The 15219-nt window shown below is 37.2% G+C and overlaps 2 protein-coding genes across 2 annotated transcripts; one reads left to right on the top strand and one right to left on the bottom strand.

The window, feature by feature from the left end:
- Positions 1-969: 969 nt before the first annotated feature.
- Positions 970-3505, top strand: LOC133822108 (probable nucleoredoxin 1). The gene is made up of 4 exons (XM_062254335.1): positions 970-1211; positions 1490-1969; positions 2071-2550; positions 2670-3505. The coding sequence occupies exons 1-4, from the start codon at positions 1116-1118 to the stop codon at positions 3330-3332; spliced, it is 1719 nt and encodes a 572-aa protein (XP_062110319.1). The 5' UTR covers positions 970-1115; the 3' UTR covers positions 3333-3505.
- Positions 3506-13373: 9868 nt separating this feature from the next.
- On the bottom strand, positions 13374-14276 carry LOC133823643 (uncharacterized). Its single transcript, XM_062256499.1, has one exon. The coding sequence runs from the start codon at positions 14274-14276 to the stop codon at positions 13374-13376; it is 903 nt and encodes a 300-aa protein (XP_062112483.1).
- Positions 14277-15219: the final 943 nt, after the last annotated feature.

Consider the following 15219-nt stretch of genomic DNA (forward strand, 5'->3'; position numbering starts at 1 on the left):
AATATAGGAAATTGAGGTCCCTAAAAATGGGTTTCTTTTGAAAACATCCATAACGTAATATAACGACATTGATTAGAACAAAGAAAATAAAGTTCTTTATATAATGATGAAAAACGACAATAATGTCCGAAAGCGACCACGAATTATATCAACAACATAATGATAAAAAATGTCATTTAAAATGAAGTGACTACATGTGGATAAAGAAGCAATGTGAACAATGTCGTTTTTTGAAACGACGTGGACACTCGTGATAATCAATTGATTTATGAAGCTTTTTAAAAATTAAGGGGGTACAATTTGCATAGGGTAAGTTCATAGATTAACTTTTTTTAACCATATATTTATAATCATAATCTTTGATTAATGTTTCTAACATCTTTTTAATTTATTTTTCTAATTTAAAATATATATTTTTTAAAAATAAATATAAAATAGGCTAATTATATAATAACAAATGTCTGCCTAATTCAATGTGTAAATATTAGATATTAATACCACAAATTCCCGTTTAAAAATGAAGGTTACAATTTGCATAAAACCTCTTATATTTTTTTGTTTTTTTAATTTGGACAAACTAGACCTTTTATATTTTAAGGTTAAGAAAAAGAGTAACTCAGATCAGAAGGGGCCAACTCTTTTTTTTCTTTCTTAAACATGATTTCAACTCTTTTTTCTTTTTGCTTAAGAAAAAGAAGTATAAAGTTCCACGGGATAAGATCTGTAAATGTAGTTGGCCATGTGTCGACATTTGATTAGATAAGGGAAACAAAATTCTACTGTCCATATGTAAGAGCCTGCATAAAACAAATAAATTATTACACGTGCTTCCAGCGAAGGTGAAGAAAAAAGAATAATTACGTCGCATTGTGACGTCATAAACGACGTTATGAGGCGATTGACTTCGAGGTCTTCGTTACTTCGTGCCAAAGCTTCGACGAAAGTACAGATAATCTCTCGTCAATGTCAATGAAGTTATTTAAACGAAGAAATTTCTAGAAAGCTCATCCAGAATTTATTCATATATATATATATATTTATATAACACTCGAGTCGAACCCTATAGAGACAAAGTTATCCCAAGACAAGAAAATCGTGAGTTGAGAGAAATCATCATGGCTACCGAAGATGTTAATGGCGTTACTCACGACTTATCGGCTCTTTTTTCCTCTGGTGAGAGGGACTTTCTCGTCCGCAACAATGGTGACCAGGTTTGATTTTTCGCTCTACTCTTCGATGTTTTAAAGCAATTTTATTTCTTTATTTGTTTCGATTTTTTGTTTGTAATGTTCATCGGTAATAAAATTGGAATAAACCCATTTGATAAGATGATGTTTTTCTTTTTCCCCTGTTGTTCAAGGGGTTTTAGTAGAAATTCTTGTTTGAGTGTATTGATGAAACATGATATTGGGAGAAACCCCTTTACTCGGATGGTGTTGATATTAAAGTTTAAGATAAGTTGGGTTTTTGTTGATTTTTATGTTTATAGGTTAACATTAGTAGCTTGAATGGGAAGATTATTGGATTGTATTTTTCTGGATCATGGTGTGGTCCGTGCCGCCGTTTTACCCCCAAATTAGTAGAACTCTACAACGAGATTGCTTCGAAAGGAGACTTTGAAGTGGTGTTTGTGTCTTCTGATCGAGATGATGATTCATTCAATGACTACTTCTCTGAAATGCCATGGCTTGCCATCCCCTTTTCTGATCCTGACACCATAAAACCCTTGAAGGAGTTGTTTAATGTCAGGGGGATTCCTAAGCTTGTCATTATTGACTCAAATGGGAAGGTTTCCACGGAGAATGGGACCTCGGTTGTGACGGAATATGGTGTTGATGGCTATCCCTTCTCTCGTGAAAGAATTGATTTCTTGAAAGAGCAAGAAGAAGAAGCTAAGAGAAACCAAACCTTGAGTTCTATTCTGGTTTCTAGCTCCCGGGATTATCTGCTTTCGAAAGATGGGAATCAGGTCAATTTTCCTAGTTACATTCTTGTGCTAGCTTTACTTTGGTGTTTCATATTCATACAAACGAGGGACGTTAACAATGATTCTAATTTATGTATTGACAGGTTCCTGTCTCTGAGCTTGAAGGTAAAACGGTTGGTCTCTACTTTTCAGTGAGTTCTCATGAACCATGTGTTGAATTTACTACTACACTTGTCGAGGTTTACAATAAGCTCAAGGAGAAAAGCGAGAAGTTTGAAATTGTCTTGATATCTTTGAACTATGAAGAGGAAGAGTTCAAGAAAGGATTGGAAACAATTCCATGGTTGGCCTTGCCATTTAAGGATAAGATCATTGAAAAACTTGTGCGTTACTTTGAACTTTCAACCATTCCTACGCTAGTTATAATAGGTCCGGATGGGAAGACTGTGAGTTCCAATGTTGCTGAAATAGTTGAAGATCATGGCATTGATGCCTACCCTTTTACACCAGAGAAGCTTGCTTCGCTTGCTGAGATTGAGAAAGCAAAACAGGAATCACAAACACTGGAGTCGTTGTTGGTTTCTGGAGATAATGATTTTGTAATTGGCAAAAATGGTTCTAAGGTACTATTATTCTTATATTTTTTTTTGGTTCTAAATACTAAATCTGTGAATTTTTCTAGTTTTCTTAGTTTATATGAGTCGCGTGTACTTATTATCTCTCATTTTGTTTTGGTTTTTAGGTGCCAGTTTCTGAACTAGTTGGAAAGAACATTGTTCTCTATTTCTCTGCTCACTGGTGTCCACCATGCCGTGGATTCACGCCTAAGCTTATCAAGGCATATCAGGAAATCAAAGAGAAAGATGATGCGTTTGAAGTAATCTTCATCTCAAGTGACTCTGACCAGTCCTCCTTCGATGAATACTTCTCCATCATGCCTTGGCTAGCCCTTCCATACGGAGATTCAAGGAAGAAACTTCTGAACCGGAGATTTAAAGTTGAAGGCATTCCAACAGCCATAGCCATTGGCCCTTCTGGTCGAACTGTGACAAAGGAAGTTGTAGAATTCGTAATCGAACATGGGGCTAAAGCTTATCCATTTACTGAAGAGCAGTTGAAGCATTTGGAGGAACAGGAAGAAGAAGTGGCAAAGGGGTGGCCTGAGAAATTGAAACATGACCTTCATGCTGAACATGAGCTTAAGCGGACTCGTCGCAAAGGATATTGCTGCGATGCTTGTGATGAAATGGGAAAGGGATGGTCTTTCTACTGTGAGGAATGTGACTTTGATCTCCATCCAAAATGTGCTTTGGAGAAGGTAAAAGAAGAGGGTCAAAATGGTGTTGATGTTCAGAATGGAAAGGCGGGGATTGTATGTGAAGGTGATGTGTGCCGCAGGGTTTGAGAAACCGTTTAAATAAAACTAAGCTACGTATGTGTGTATTTCTATGGTTTGCAGCTCCGCTCCCATGGTGTGTTGTCATCTGATTGTTATACATTACAAATGTTGCTTGTTGTTTGACTATGTATGCAAATAATTCTGCTGGGCAGATGTTATATGATGAGTATGTTTCATGATGATCAGGTCTCTTGTAAGCTAAAATGTTGTAGTTTTAGAAAAATACTAGAATCAAGTTTAATTATGAAATGAATTTGAGAAACAATTTTAAGTCAAGGATTTGGTAGCATCATCACGACCACCATTTTTTTATAAAATTGGGCTATATAATTAGTATTAAAAGGCCGACTGCTTAATCAAAACTCAAAAGAGTACACAGACCGCAAGCAAATCATGATTTCAGACCATTCCTCGTAACCACTTCAACTAGAAGAAGAGCTAAAGGTCCTAGCGTCCATAAGAGCCTTGTGAAAGGATTTCATAGTGAAACAGTTAGAAAACTTAAAAGTGCTAAGTCAATTGATTAGAGCTAAGCTTAGAATAAGATCTCTCTCATTATCCCAAAACACTTGAGTGACGAAATCAACATTCCACTACCTAGGCTCTTCAAGTAAGAGATCTGCCACTGCCACTTATTAGTAGAGATAACATTACTAGGCGTGATAGGACCGAAAAAGTGGGGTTGAAGGAGCTAAGTATAGTAGTTTATCCTACACAATTAAAGGCAGATTTGCAGTTTTCTATAATAAAAACTTAATTCAATGAAGTTTTCAAATTTTCATATAATTTATGTGTACAGTATTTCTCAAGGAAATTTTACTTGTACCAACAACATTGTTTTTAGTGACAATTTCATTAACAATTTTTTTTGGAAATATAATAACACTCTTTACATGAAATATAGCATCAATAAATGATTTCATCACTTGATTATATGTAATCCTAATCCTTACTGATAACAGATCTAATCCATGGGTTGGGAAATGGGAACTATCTCAAACAAACTTTGAGGGCTCCATTGTGGTTTGTGGGTACTCATGCCCTGCATCATTCTACTTACTCCTGCCAACATTTTATCCGTTGGGAGTACCTAATAACCTATAACAGTATATATAGTACTAATAAATTAAGCTAGCTAATTCACAAAGCAATGAGAGTCGCAAGCTCAGCTGCATATGCAAATTATATGAACGCATGCATGTTGTTAAAGTATGGAGCAAAGTCCAATAAGATCAAAATGAGAGTGAGTCCATATTATTGATTACCAAACAAAAATGCAAGCAACAAACCACATATCTACTGCAGTGAGTAATGAGTAGCCCCCAGGACTCGGGAGGACTTCAGGTGCTCTGTACCACAGGGTCACTGTTTGCAGCTTTAAATTCAAACAAACATATAATACACTACTATTAAGTATTAACTCCTCAAATTATATATATCCAGCAAAACATATTTTTTATTACTGTAATAAATTTAATTTAATTGAATTATATCTATAAAATGTTGGAAATAAAATATATAAATTTAAATTTAAATTAAATAAAAAATTGATAAAATATGTCAAATTTGATGTTAAACATTAATAAAAGAAAATGACATAAAAATATGGTTACAATATACATATTTATATAATATTAGAAATATACAAAGTTATTTTAACAATTTAAATTGATAATTAATTTTATTATGAAATTTTAGTAAGTAAAAGATAGTCTATTGTTTACTAAAAAAAGATTCACTTAATGACGTGTCAAGATTAGTACGCACGTGAGATGTGCATGACAATTTAAGTGGTTATGTTCTGGTCGACCATTTACCAGAGGAGAATTCACACGGCAAATGGGATATTTCATAGGCGACCAGGACTGGTCGCAATATGTCAGATATTTTCTAGAGATATTTGACCTTGTATTTATGTAAAAAGTGTAATTTCCATTATTATTCAGATATGCATTTATTAAATGTAATCAAGGCTCATCGTCCTATATAATGAGATCATTGAGCCTATAAATAAGACTCAAAGAGCTCATGAGAAAGATCTTTAGAGACTGGGAGAGAAAATTGTTGTTCTTATGCAATTCTTTGTATCTATTATTGAGCTTGTGAAACTTGGTAAACCCGTGTTTTACTGATCGCAGGTTTTCATTACATTAATAAGAACAATAAATGGATGTAGGTGATTACCATCACTTGGGGTCGAACCACTATAAATCCTTGTGTCATTTATCTTCTTGAATTGAATTCATCTAATTTCTATCGTTTTATTTGACTCCGTGTCAATGACCAAATCGAGGGTCAACACCTATATATAAATATATTTAATATTGAGTCAATTATTACTATGTGGAGGTATATTTTTTATAGCCGGACCAAAAAATATTATAACTTATTATAATGTGGAATTTATTTCTATTTATAACTGGTACTAAATTGTGACTAAAATTTTGTATGACTGGACGAGAGTTATTCTAATATAGAGTGACACTTTTATGGAGTTTTTAGTAGGGGTGTTCATAAAATCGCTCACATCGCACTGCACCACACCGCACCGTAATTTGCGGTTTAGAATCCTTCGCGGTGCAGTTGCTGCTTGTATTTTTGTCAAACCGCACGGTACAGTGCATTTTACAATTTTAAATTTTATAAATGCAGTTCAAACCACACCGCACCGCATCATTATATATATTAACTTTTTATATTTTTTTCTTTTTTTATCATATTTAAAATTAATGCATAAATATTTATATAGTAAAATACACACAATATCTAGAAAAAATATATAATATTTTATAGGATGTTAACACATATTTTACTTTAATCTAAAAATATTCATCATTAACTAAAATCTTTACTTGTATATTACATTTTTTCTTTATTATTAGTTTGTTATATTTTTATTATTTTGCTAAAAATTTATTAATTTGTTGTACATTTAATTATTTTATTAAATACTTTATGATTATGAGATGTATTATGAATGTTTATTAATTATAATGTTTGATTGTTAAATTATTTGGTGATAAGTATAAACCGCTCACACCACACATTTATGCGGTTTGAGATCTATGCGGTGCAGATTACAGTTTAAAAAATTGCTCAAACTGCATATGCGGTGCGGTCTAAAAAATTAGAGAAAAAGCTCAACAGCGGTACCAGTAACTCCCCTAGTTTTTAGTATATATATATACAATTACTACACCACAAATTTGAGTTCCATCACTATAAAGATGAATTATAACCTGTGCAAGATCCCGTGACCATGGCAAAAGGCCACACCTTTGCAAAGTTGGTACATCAGACCCTGCAAAATGCACAATTAAGTTTAATATTTCTCAATAATTACTTATTACTGGCTGATCACAAAGAATAAAATGAAGTTGTAATTGAATATTATTTATTGATTACCTTAACGATATGAAGAGGGGTGTTCTGTCCAGTTTCGCGGATGAATTTCTTGAGGTCAGTCTCCAAACACCAAATACAGAACTGTCTTCCTCTCCCTATTCACTTCTTGTTTCACATCCAGTAGCCTAAATCGATCAGCTCAAACAAAATATGATGATCATCATCATATATCAAGACTTGATTTTTACACAGAAGAATGAAAATGAAAGACCATATATGATGAACTTAACATGACGACATAAGGATCCCCGGAGAGCATTCGCAAGATGTGGTCGAAGACGAGTCTTTTTAAGGGCGACGATGTTGCCGGTGGCCTTCTCTCTGGCTCTGTACACCTTCCCGAAACTGCCTTCTCCAACCTCTCGAAAGCCTCCATCGCCAATTCTACTACTGTCGACGCTGCCCCTTATTCCATCTGCAGATCGTACAACTGACTTTATCAATATCACTATATATTTATATATGGCGGGATTTTTGATCGTTGAACGGTACTTTCTTGTTTAATTTCAAATATACGAAGGAAGTAGCCTCCTATTTCTTTGCAAGAAATGGCAGTATTTGACCTTTTTTAGCTGATACGATATATTTTCATATAATTTAACTAATGTTCCTATTAAATTTATAAAGCAAATGAGAGAATCATCCAAAGCCATAATTGTGGAAGGTGGAGCTCAAATTAAAAGTACTTCTGTCGAAGTCTAATGTTAATGGCATCAGGGCTGCTCCGAAGTAAGGTCAATTAGACAAAAGCTTAAGCCCCAATTTTTTTTACGAGAAATAAAACCCAAAAATTAAAATAAAAATACTTAAAATTGTATGGTTATAAGATCCTTAAAAAAAACTCTTCTGAAAATAGGGCCCAAATTTTTTTTTCTCAAACTAATGGCGAATTTGTTTGTGAGAAATTATAGGAAATGACCAAAAATAAAGCCATCAAGAAGTTAATGTCCTTATTTTTAAAATTGTACATAAATGACCATTTTATATTGTTGATTACCTAAATTATCATTTTTTATAATTTATTTATTTATTTAGGACTGTATGACTTTAATATAGTGGTATATGTATATTAGTTTTGTTTAATTAGTTTTTATTTTAAAGTTATATTAATTTTGTAAGTTTTTTATAGGTTGTTGGTATATTATTTTCCAATTAGTGTATATATTTTTTGTAGTATGGTATATACTTTTTTTTTGTGATATTTAATTTCTATTTTATTATACATAATTGTAGTATATAATTTTGTATTATGGGATATACATTTTAATAGTAGTATATAACTTTGTTAGCATAGTATATACATTTTTTAATAATAATTTTGTAAGTTTTGATGGTATATTATTTTTCAACTCAGTATATATATTTTGTGGTATGACATATTATTCAACAACTCATAAAAAATGAAAAAAATCAAAATAACTTTAAAATAAAAACTAATTAAACAAAACTAATATACATATACCATAATATTAAAATATTTAGAATAAAATAGTAATTTGTTAAATGGTGTATTTTGTAATATGTGATACTAAATAGATGATTATGCTATTTTACTACAAAACTAAAAACATGGACATTTACTTACTTTCACACAACATTAATAATCATTTTGCACTATGCCCATTTCTTTTTCTTCTTCTAAATATAGCGCCTCAATTTTTTTTTTTTTTTTTTAGCTTAAGGCCTCATTAAGGGTTGAGCTTAATGGCATCCCATGGTGTACACTGTTAATGAAAAATAAAATCAATGGCGATGATCCAGGTGGACTGATCTGCGTCAACAATTTCCATTTTATAAATCAATAGCTCAGCACCAGAAGGTGACAGAAGTATATAACCTGTAGTTTCATGTAGGAGAGAATGCAACTACACGTATAGAAAAAAAAGCTAGGAATATTTGTTACAATAATATTAAATCTTTGTTTTTTTGAATAAAAGTATTGGACTTTATTGAATACTTTCTTCCCGGACAATAGCCAATACACTAGAGGATAGACCCTCAATAGTCAAAACACGGTCAGCTATTACAGAGGCAGCCCTTGCAATTGCATGAGCAGCTCTATTAGCAGAGCGCTTTACAAATGAAATTGAAACCGAACCCAGCTCCTCACAGAGAAGCTTACAATCATCAATAATCCCACCAAAGTATGATTCCATAGCAATAGAACTTCGAAGAGCTTGCACACACAGAAGACTATCTGTTTCGATCATCCCATTCGGCCATTTCTTTCGCTTAACCCAGCTCAATACCTCTCGTATCCCGATCGCCTCTGCTATCTCCGGCGAAACCACTCCCGATCGGCACGAAGAAATTGCTTCCACCACCTTCCCATCTTCGTCCCTGGCAACGCCTGCGAAGCTAAAACACTGAGAATCAATAAACATTGCTGCATCTGTATTTATTTTTAGCTTTCCAACAGGCGGCTTCTTCCAAGACGAAACTCCATCTTCACCAGATAGGAACGAAGGCATAGGGGTCAGCTCCTTTTCTTGAGCTTGTATCCAGTTCTGAAGAGTGCAATCGGCCACATAGAGAATCTCTTGGACAGACCCTTTTTTCTTCCTCCATACCCACTCATTCCGACGCCTCCATATGGCCCAACATAGCATAAAAAAGCGGCATCTCTGATCATCATTCAGTTGAAAGATAAAACCCCTAACCCATGCCTGAAATGAATCTGAACTTGGAGCTAATATATCGAAACCCAGCTGCTGCCAACAGGGCCAAACTAAGCGGCACCCAGCAAGGCAATGGGTCACCGGCTCATTCTGTTCTAGGCAAAGGGGGCAGACCATTTCTACAGGGACATGCCTGATACGGAGTTGAACATTAGTGGGCAAACAACCAGATAGAGCTCTCCACATAAAATCCCTTACTTTGGGCGGAACCCGAGTCTTCCACATACTATTCCAGAAATTACGATCTAGTTCCGATGCTTCACCATGCTTGATTCTCTGCAGAGCTTTATAACAACTTCTAACTGTAAATCTTCCTGAGGTTTCAAACGACCAATACCAAGTATCTACTGTTCGATTTGGGCTAAGAGGAATACTAAGAATACATCCGGCATCTCTCTCATTGAAAACGTCCTTTACCAGCTCCTCATCCCATGCGAGGGAATCAACATGCAACAAGGAAGAAACTCTGGCTGAATTAAGCGAGGGATGAATTGTCGTGACCCATGGATTGTTTGGATCAGGCAACCAAGGTGCAGAACAAATATCAATATCACATCCATTACCCACACGACACCTAACTCCCGACCGAACAGTTGCTTGAGCCTCAAATAGACTTCTCCAGATAAAACTTGGGTTAGATCCCAGATTCGCACTCAGAAAATTACTGTCTTTATAATACCTCGCCTGGAACACACGGCCCACCAAAGAATTGGGTCGACTAAGTAACCTCCACCCCTGTTTACTCAACATGGATAAATTGAACTTATGCAAATCCCTAAAACCCATTCCTCCCTGAACTTTATGTGCAGTCAAACGACCCCATTTCCTCCAATGAACCCCCCTGCCTCCAGATGAACTCGACTGCCACCAATATCTCGCCATAAGTTTCTCCATATCCTGACAAACGTTGAGAGGGAGTAGAAAGACATTCATCGCATAAGAGGGCAAAGATTGAGCCACCGATTTAATCAAGATCTCTTTGCCAGCCCTCGACAAAAAACGACCCTCCCATTGTTGTATCCTCTTCTTCATCTTGTCCTTGAGATACCCAAGTAAAGCAGATTTATTTCTCCCCATGGTATTAGGCAAACCCAGATAAAGACTAGTAGGCCCTGCTTCAGGAATGTCGAGAGTTGAACATATTGTTTCTCTCATCTCAGCTTTAGTGTTGGTGCTAAAATAAATTGAAGACTTTGAGCGATTTATTTGTTGTCCTGACGCTAGTTCAAATAGATGAAGCAAATCCTTTATTTGGGACGCTTCCTCCCCAGTGGCTTTACAAAACAAATAGCTATCGTCTGCAAATAACATATGTGATATAACTGGAGCACCTCGCGCTACACTACAGCCCGTAATCCGCCCTTCCTGAACATATTTGGAGATCAATGCTGAGAATCCTTCTGCACAGAGAATAAACAGATACGGAGATAGAGGATCCCCTTGAGGCAAGCCTCTAGATGGAATAAACGCCTCCAACTTCTGACCTGTAACCGTGATTTTGTAAGAGACCTTGCGAACACACTGCATAACCAGATGTATCCAATACTCGCCAAACCCCATTCGTCTCATCATGGCTTCAAGAAAGTTCCATTCAATCCTATCATAGGCCTTACTCATATCGAGCTTTATTGCCATAAAGCCATCCTTCCCCGAACTCTTCCTTTTCAAATAGTGCATAATCTCAAAAGCAACCATGATATTGTCAGTTATAAGCCTTCCAGGGACAAACGCACTTTGGGTTTCTGAGATGACCATATCAAGTACCTTTTTTAATCTGTTAGCCATAACTTTTGAAATAATCTTGTATGCTACATTACATAACGCAATAGGTCTCAAATCCCCCATGGACTCGGGGGAATTCTTCTTAGGAATCAAGACGATTTTTGTGTCAGAAAGGTAATCTGGGAGAACACCACTTGTAACGAAATCTTGAACCATTCTGATAATATCCTGACCAACGATGTCCCAGAATTTTTGATAAAAACCAGGAGAGAAACCATCTGGCCCAGGAGCCTTGTCAGGATGCATCTGAAACAAAGCCTGCTTAACTTCTTCCCCATCAACGCCAGCCACAAGACCACAATTTACCTCTTCAGATATAGACGGCTGTATACACTCCGTAACCACCTCCCAACTCGTCTGAGAGGCCGAAAAGATCCTCTTAAAATATTCTACCATCACCGAGCCCAAACCAGTCTCCCAGTCACGAAGGACTCCATCGTCATCCCTGAGTGCAACAATCTGATTCCGCCTCCTTCTCTTGTTAGCAGAAGCATGAAAATACTTTGTGTTTAGATCGCCCGCATTAAGCCACAGTTGCTTAGACCATTGGCGCCAGTAAATTTCCTGTTGAGACAACACCTCAAAAAGCCGCTCCTGAGTCTCTTTATGTTTCTGAACCGAGATCACATCTCGCCGCCCCTGTGTGTTCTTCAAAATAGCTTTACACCGAGAAATCCTATGTTTGAAGCGACCTGTAATATTCCAACCCCACTTCGCAAGAGAAGAACTACAACACTTGATCTTCTGAAGTAGTGGATTCGAAAGAGGAGCTCCCCAAGTTTCCTTCACGATTTGACGGCATAAAGGGTCCCGAGCCCAAGCATTCTCATATCTAAATTGGTACATATACGGGGTTACCTTCCTACAACCCAAGTCCAACCAAATTGGGCTATGATCCGACGTCGAAGAGCCCATGTTATACAGGCGAGCTCTATCAAATAACGAAAACCAACTGTGAGAGACCAAAGCTCTATCCAATCTGACCTCCACCCAACTATCCGTCCCACGACCACGCTCCCATGTGAATTGATGACCCACAAGGGCCATATCTACCAGATTACATTCCTCAACCACCTCTTGGAAGCCATTAATCAACCAAGATGGATACGGTCGTCCACCTTTCTTGTCCCGATTAGAGAGAACATTATTGAGATCTCCCATTACACACCAAGGCAAAGGAGACATGTCCGCCAGATTTCTAATCTTCTCCCAAGTATTTCTTCTCAAATTGCGACTTGGCTCCCCATAAAACCCAGTGAGACGAAACTTGGGGTGCCCGCCTAATTGGACCTCCACATCAATAAGAGTAGCATCAAATCTAAGTAACGAGGCCTCATCTTGGAACTTCCATAAGAGTGAAACACCTCCACTATGCCCAGTACAATCCACCGAAAAACACCCCTCAAAACCAATAGCTCGTTTGAGCGCCTCCACTTTGTCCCTCTTACACAAAGTTTCACAAAGGAACACAATTTCGGGTTTCTTTTGACCAATTAAGTCTTTAAGGAATTGAATTACCCGTGGGTTCCCAAGCCCCCGGCAATTCCAGCTTACAATACTCATAATGCTCGGCGGGTCCCACTGGTGGAACCCGCCCCATGAACGTTTTTTGGAGATGCACCATCATTCACACTTGTCTCGCAGCCTTGAAGCTATGTACCACCTTCAGCATGAGTAGCTTCTGTAGTTAGACGCCGAAAATGGACTAAACCCGGTGGGCCCACTTGAGTAACAACGGCCATATTCCCTTCTAACTGATCAGAGTGTGCACAGTCCATCACAGCAACAGTAGTGCCCATATTTTCATTGGGCCTCCAGCCCAAAGCACCCTCGGATCCACAACTTTGCACATAAGCCCATCACCTTGGCCCAAGTCCATGCTATTCTCTTGGTCCACTCCTTCCAACTCAGCCATCCTACGCCGTTTTGGGTCCACGAAAGTATACCCCATGGTCAACTCTTCTCTCTCTCCAATCACATCATTATTGGCAGCATATCCAACATTAACTTCAGAAAATTCTTGCCTATTTACATCCACTCCATGCACACGATCTCCCCTCATAACGTCCATAATTATTTCCATATTAGCACCACAATCTCCCCTCATAACTTCCATAGCTCTTTCCATATTAGCACCACGATCTCCACTCTTTAATGCCATATCCTGCTCCATAACTGGTCCCTAATTTACTTCATGATTAACGGAATCACGTGATCCCAGAGCAGCCCCTTCTCTCCGCAGACTCCCGGTATGGCGCTCTATACTGACCGGAATATTCCGATCCAATGGTTGATCAAGAGGACGGGCCATGTTGTCCCGTAACCATCGAGCACCGATCTGTTTTTGACCCCTACGTTCCGGAGCTCGCATGAACAGCCCATACGGTCTAGCCATATTCTCATCGCCTTCATCAAACATCTTGTGACAGAAATTCTCCGAGTGCCCCAATATGCCGCAAATGAAGCAAAACGTGGGTAGACGTTCATACTTAAAGTTGGCCCAGAAAAAATCAGTTTGGGACGTGAAAACCTTCATACGGCGCTTCAATGGTAACTCAACATTAATCCGGACCCGAACTCGAAGATACTCACGCCATATACCCGTATAGTTTTTTGGACAAGATTCTACAAATTGCCCCATATAAGCTCCACACGCCTTGAGTACCCGATCCGACATAAACCCCGGCTTAAGATCATAGACCTGCACCCATATTTCAAGCATATTGAGTTCAACCGTGCGGGGGTTTCCCCCCAAACTCAGCCTCTCCAATATCAGCGGCGTTCTATTGAAAGTCCACGGCGAGCCTGCCATCACCCTCTTAACATCCAGCTCATGGAAAAACTGGAAGAGATATCTGTTTTGCTCGAGCTCCTTGACAAACATACCTTTCACCGGGCGCCAGAGAGACGCCATAACGTTTCTGAAAGAGTCATAATCCGTTGAGCGTTCATACAACAATCTTCCCACCAAACACCATCTCGTATCAATATCATCATCATTGTCCACGAAACCATCAAAAGCTAAGCCCCTCTCATTCTCATCACCAATCTGCAACTCATCCCACCTTGCCCCGAGAGAATCCATGTTCGAACTAGATGAAGCCATAACAAAAACCCACACTCTTCGCAAAGACGAAAGACCGACAAAACAAAACACTCTCAAAACATGTCATACGACAAGACTCAAAAAATAATATTAAATCTTTGTTAATAATTATAGTAAATACTATTTTTTTTATCTTGACCAGAAAAAGAAATCATACTGCACATAATTTTCACAATTAAGAGTGTTTGGCTAAAGACACAAAATTGCAACGAGAACAAAGGCAAAGTATAGAAAAGTGAGGTGCCTATTTGTAGGGATATCAATTTGACTTGCGCTAGGATCAGCATGGGGATCCTCTCCTAAAGAAGCAAGAGTGCGAGACAGAATGTTTGTCCGAACCGCCCTATTTATATTGTAATTTTATTTTAATTTATTTTTTAATATAAATATTATTAAAAATATATAATATAATAATTTATATAAACATTTATATATATATACTAATAGTAAAATTTAATATTTTTTTTTATCAATTTTAGAAAAAAAAATAAACTTTTTTATTGAATGGATACCCAATGGGCTCCATCCCGAGAAAGAGCAAGGATGGGAAGTGTAACGACCCAAATTTGCTAATAAGGCTTAGGGCCTTAATTAGTGTGACTAGAGAGCAATAAGTGAATTATGGATATAATATGTGAACTTATGTGAATATGTGATAGAAATGCATGTTTAATTGAATTAAATATGCATGCGGGCCCCGTTTGAATATTATGGGTATGTTTGTAATTTTAGCTCGTTGATGGCATAAATGTGATAAATGCAATATACATATGATATATCTGTGTAGCACGATCCGAGACAGTCCTAAGGAGCCGTTAGCCAGGAAGTCACAACGGGGTTGAGAATCCGACTTGGGGCGAGTCGAGGGGTATTTCAGGTATTAGATATTTTATGGGGTTATCAGGTTATGGAAATAAATATT

The sequence above is a fragment of the Humulus lupulus genome, chromosome 3, assembly GCF_963169125.1.
Source record: "Humulus lupulus chromosome 3, drHumLupu1.1, whole genome shotgun sequence".
NCBI classification, from domain to species: domain Eukaryota; kingdom Viridiplantae; phylum Streptophyta; class Magnoliopsida; order Rosales; family Cannabaceae; genus Humulus; species Humulus lupulus.